The 5,696-nt window shown below is 36.9% G+C and overlaps 1 protein-coding gene across 1 annotated transcript in view; it reads right to left on the reverse strand.

The window, feature by feature from the left end:
- Nucleotides 1-5,696, reverse strand: part of MIPEP (mitochondrial intermediate peptidase) — a gene marked incomplete at both ends in the record, with an annotated part of 40,796 nt that overhangs the window by 26,114 nt on the left and 8,986 nt on the right. The window contains 4 exons of the mRNA XM_010178905.1: nucleotides 2,745-2,797; nucleotides 3,484-3,544; nucleotides 4,174-4,222; nucleotides 4,648-4,804. Coding sequence (XP_010177207.1) covers nucleotides 2,745-2,797; nucleotides 3,484-3,544; nucleotides 4,174-4,222; nucleotides 4,648-4,804 — 320 coding nt within the window. The remainder of the gene's footprint in view (nucleotides 1-2,744; nucleotides 2,798-3,483; nucleotides 3,545-4,173; nucleotides 4,223-4,647; nucleotides 4,805-5,696) is intronic.

The raw sequence follows: 5,696 nt of genomic DNA on the forward strand, positions 1-5,696 counted from the left end.
CAAAAGTAATTTAAGAAAAAGCAGCTATAAACAACTTTGTTTATAAGTAACTTGCAAACTTCAACATCAGTTGCAGCTTTTAGCAACTTTAGAAGTATCCAGAGTCATGTTTAGGTACCTTGGTATTGTCCCTACTCTTCTGCAAAGGCAGAAGTGCTGCCCACTCTCCCCTGAAGCCAGAAGTCCATGTTCAGTCTCAACAAGGAAGGAGATGAGTTATTCCTAACTTCTGCTCAGCTGGACACCCCAAGATCCAAAACCCTTCAGTTTCAACCCTTTGGCCATCCTGTGGTGGCTTCTCTGTCCTATGGAGCAGGAGACTGGCTCCTTTTGGCATTGATTTGTTCATCCCCAAAGCCAGTCTTATTTATTTCTGAATTTCCAAAGAGACAGAGCAGCGCAGAGTGCAATACTCTGCCGGCACATCCCAGTTACAAGTTGAATAAAATCTTTTCCATTTTGGCAAAAATCCCAACAGCCAGTGAAGTCAGCTGGGGCTGGTAAGCATCAAAGGTCAGGGAAACAGGAGTCAGCACCAAATACTCCAATCTCACCACTGTTGGTTCTCAAGAAGTTTTGTGCCTCTGTCAGAAGTGGCTTAAGCACAGCCAATCTCACCTTCAAGGCACATACCTGACCTCAAAAGGTCTCTTCCAGTGTTGTGTTTGATTGGTTTTTTTTTATGAGCCGAAAGAAGTCAGCAAGGTTACTACATCTTTGCAAGAGCAGGGCCTTGAGAATTGTTTATAGCTGCAGCTGCACTTACTGAGAAGTAATGGGATTTAATTAATACTGTAGTACTTGCCTGCACTTAAAACTCAAATGTATTATTTTTATAATATAGATATATTAGACATCTTCTTACTTGTTAGAGGCTGAAGCATGTTCTAGCACTCACTGTTTTATTACCCTTAGCCTGCCAAAATTCTTTAGGTTCTCTTAATTACTCTATGTTCTTTTAAGATACTACTACCATAAATTTCAGACTTTCATCTCGTTTCTCTTAAATGTAGTTCTATACTAACTATTTTTTCTGCCACTTAAACTATAGCTACGAAAACATTACAGTGTCACAAGCGTGGGTTTAAAGACAGAGAGGCTATTTGATTTTAATTTTTTTTAAAACTAAACCAGTAATGTTGTTACCAACAGTATGAGACTTACACTTTAGAAGTAGGATCAAGTCTCCAGGGAAAAGACTTGGTGAAAGCTGACTGAAACAAAAATTATTGTGGCTAGTTTACAGAAAGAAAAACGTACTCTTTGAATTAAGTCTGGAGCTCCTCCTGCTGTTCAACTTACAAAACAGCAGAAATGGTCTTTCAGTAACAACTGTAGAAGCAAAGTGAAAATAAAGGTAAATATCCAGCTCTTAAAACTAATTATGAAGAATCTAATGAAAGATTTGTTTCCCTAATCCTGTTCTAATACAGAATAAACATATCTTTAGAATGTAAAATATATAAATAAAATTTAAAAATAAAACATACAGATATAAAACATACATATTAAAATGTCACAATTTCAGTGTTATTTGAGACAAATTGATGTAGCTGGTCAAGAAGTGGAGGACTACAGAAGGAGTAAAAGATGACGTCAAGATCACATTTTCTAACGTTTGTCCACAACATTTCTGTTTGCAAATATGGCTGTATAGACCAAAACAGGAAACAGTAAACCATTTTCAACAGACATAGACACTGTCCCAGTTAATATTTCTCGCACCCCTTTGTAGTGTATGAGTGACATGCTACAACGCTGCTAAGTTATTTAATCAAGAACTAAACCCCTGAAGTCTCTTGCTTTATACCTAGATTTGCAAAGATAATCTGCATCTTATGTACCTGACAATATCTAGGAAACTATGGTTCTGTACATCAGCTGGAGCCACAGTGACAACAGTAGTCCAAAAGAAATACCCAAAAGCACATTTTTGCTTCCAAACTGCTGGCAAACCTTCCATACCGTGTCTGATCCAGAGTAAACTATTACTTGAAACAGATATATCCAATCTAAGCTTGTTTAAAAACCAAAAATCTACAAATGTGCAGTGATGGAAGATTTTTCCTCTCCCTCTTGTGAGCGAAGCACAACTTCAGATCCTGTTTTCCAACACAAACCTAAAAGTTCACCACTGCTGATCTAATAAAGGCAACACGCAGGGCTCACATCTTTCAGAGCTGGCATCTCATTGTGTGCAAAGGTCTTGTGCTCCGTTTAAGTCTGCGTATAAGACTTATTTCCAAGTCTTTGCAGGAGAGATGAGAAAGAATTCTATCCATAAACCGTGAATAAGAACAAGAAGAAGTTGCAGAAGTGTGTAGCACGGGATGATAGATGCATGTTCAGTAAGAAGTATAATACAGTTAAAATATGAAGAGGAGTTGAACTATGTTCAGCGATCAAAAATTATTTTTAAAACATTACTACAGCTCAGCCAGGAGATAAAAGCAAAAAAAGAAGAAGGATTTTCTAGCTGTTCTGAAATGGTTTCATCCTCATATCTTCAAAGAGGGGTAATACTTCCCCTTAAAGCAACAGAGGAGCCAGAAACTTCCACAGGCATTCCAGCAGCAACTAAGAAAGTTTACAAACTGCCCCATCAGATACTTTTCATTTTTCATATTAAAGAATATCTTCAAAGAAGGAAATCCTGTTTACATTGAGGACTTTCTTTATCCTTATTGCAAGGAATGCAATAAAGACACTCATTTGCATGACAATCAAGAACATAAGGAGCTTACCTCTCAGCACGAAGGACACCACTGTAGTAAGGGTGATCCCATGGCATCAGCTTCTGAAAGAGAACTCCAGCTTATAATTACAATAATGGACAACAAGTGAACCCAAAGTAAAAGTTTTGTTTCCTTTGAACATTTTTGCAGTTTCAACAAGTCACAGAACTTTAAAACGAAATGGGAAACATTCAATGCCAAAAACATCTTCAGAAATAGCACCATCATGATTTGAAACCTTTTTTTAACATTTGCTTGAAGATGGTACTTCTTATTCAAATACATAACGGGACTTCATACCAGATTTCAAGAAATACATTCAACTTACATAAAAATATAAACCCAGTTATGTACAAAATTAGGACAGCCTTTATTTTTCAAATGAGTCCATTAATTTTATGATTCTGATTAAAAACAAAGTAATATTCACTTTCACCACTTTACGTTTTGGTTGTCTTAGTACTGTCTTGTATAAACCAACAGGTATCTCACACTCAATGCTTGATTTTAATACAAATAGCAGCTAAGCAGCCAAAGCATTTGAAGCCGGAAGACAAAATTTCTCTTTCTAATTATATTACATGTTGTACACTAAAACAAAATCACAGAATCACATAATCATTTAGGTTGGAAAAGACCTTAAATATCATTGAGTCCAACGATTAATTTTCCTGTTGAACAAGGTTAGCTTATACTATCTTTTAAAAAGGAAATAAAACAAAAAACCACACATGAAAATTTAACTTACTGAATTCTGCGCGTTGAGCTTCGATTTCACCTTTGTCATCATTTCAAAATCTTTTTGAGTTCTGAAAAACATTTTTATGATGAACGTGTTAATGAAATATTTTTGAGCAATGGAATACAGTATAAAGTAATACTCCACCCTAACAAAATGCCCATCATCAGAGACTGACAGTACTGTATAAAATGGCAGACTCACATACTGTGGTGAAAGAACTTTTACTATTCTGCTTCTGCCATTCAGGTACCTTCAAATCAAGTCCCTCCTACTCCAGTTGTACGTCACTAAAGAAGCTTCTTTCTTAAAATACACCCAATTTATACACAGTGATGAAACTGATTTGTGCTTTTGGAGGCAAGGACAAACAGGGGAATTTGCATATAGATGTAAAACACATGGAGTTGTGCATGTGGAGAGAAGACCAGGAGAGGTGTTCCTCAACACTTGAACATGGTGGTCTTCTTTGCTGCTCCCTGCATTTCTTGGCACATCACTTGTTGCATTCAGTCCTGGGTGATCTCTAATCACAGACACAGCACTTACTCTAAGCCAATAGCTCTCAAAATTCTCAGAAAGTCTAGCTTTTTGTCTCATCAGAGCATATAATAAGCAGCATCAGCTGACTTATTAGTGCACGTCCCTCTATTCTTGAAATAAATAGTCAGAAAAAAAGACTCAGTGAAAAAGACATACCTTTTAGACAATTGATCAGAAAGCTTCTCCAAAAACTGTGTTACTGTCTCTAGAAGTAAATTGAGAAAAATATAAGTGATTTCTTCCCTTAAAAGATGTTTACATAAAAACATTCCAAACAAAACAAGCTCCCTTAGAACAAAGTTCTGTTTAGAACAACAAACTACTCAATTGACCACTGTGCCATATTTTCAAGATAATTTAGTACATTTATTTTGTTACATGGTGGGATAATGGAAACTTCATAATCTAAAGAGTGAGCATTGATTCTGAACAAAAACACTGGTTCCTACTCAGTGAGTGTTGCCATTTATAGAAAGCGCAAGTACTGCATGCAGCGAAAAGTAACTGCAATAGGATACTTCACTGAAAGAAATATGTGTAAACTTAGCAAACAAAACTAACAACTTTTGACCTCATACCTAACACAGCACATTTGATTTCTCAGCGTATCCTTCCACGCATGCCTCATACCTGGATTTCTGGCCATTGTTCCTTGAAGAGCCCTGTGGGCAAAGGTGTCGTACCCAACCAGCTGTGCCAAACTGTTCCGGCTAGCCAGCAGTTCTTCTAAACGGCTCAACTGCTCAGCATTTGGGTAAAGAAAAATCTTGTAAGCAGCTTCTCGTACCTAATACAAAAAAAAGAAAAGGTCACATTACTACAGTGAGATTTTTAAGGGAAACAAGTAATACAATTGAATATGTGGCACTAGAGCTGTATTGCACTGATCTTGTCAAAAAAAGGCCTAAAGCCTTTTAACACTAGTAATTATGACCGCCTGACAATTACTGCTCTCTTACCCATTAAAGATGGAATGAGGAAATGCAATGAGACAACCTAACAGATCAAGATTGCCCAAAGGGGTCTTGTTCTCTGCTCCTGTCAACAGTCCAGACTCTGCTCATTGCCTCTTCCCTTCTGCCAACATCTGTGCTTCTCAGACCACTCTGTGGGCTGCCCTAATGCACTAAAACTTCTGAAAATAAACCCAAAAGAAAGCCAAATTGTTCTCTGCACATCAGTTAAGCTGGCTTATGGAAGGATCTGATAAGAACCAGAGACAGGGTCAGGAGAAAGAAAAAAAAAAAGAGGAAGAGAAAAGCCTTATTTCTTTTGAAGTAGCAAGCTATTAGTCCGCCCATCTGCCCACAGACAATCATTCTTTCTCCTATTTCTTGTTTGCTTGGGGGCTTTTTACAACTTGAAAAAAAGATCACCTCAAGCCTCAGAAAATTTGGTAAAATGTTTTTTATGTTTCACAAACCAACTGAAGATAATCTTTATTTTGTACATATGGAATAGCCTTAAGAAATCCAGCAAAAAGTTTTGCTTGTGTTCACTGGAAATAAGCTTCTCTCTTGGATCATATATTAAACACGAATGCAGGTTCTGGGTTTATAAAAAATATGACTATAATAATTCACAAGTCATTATGTACCCGTTCTGTTTCACCAGGCTTCCATTTTTAAAAAAAGCCAATAAAGTAAGTGAAATGATTCCCTTTCCTTTAACAGGGTTCA

The sequence above is a fragment of the Mesitornis unicolor genome, unplaced genomic scaffold, assembly GCF_000695765.1.
Source record: "Mesitornis unicolor isolate BGI_N332 unplaced genomic scaffold, ASM69576v1 scaffold50772, whole genome shotgun sequence".
NCBI classification, from domain to species: domain Eukaryota; kingdom Metazoa; phylum Chordata; class Aves; order Mesitornithiformes; family Mesitornithidae; genus Mesitornis; species Mesitornis unicolor.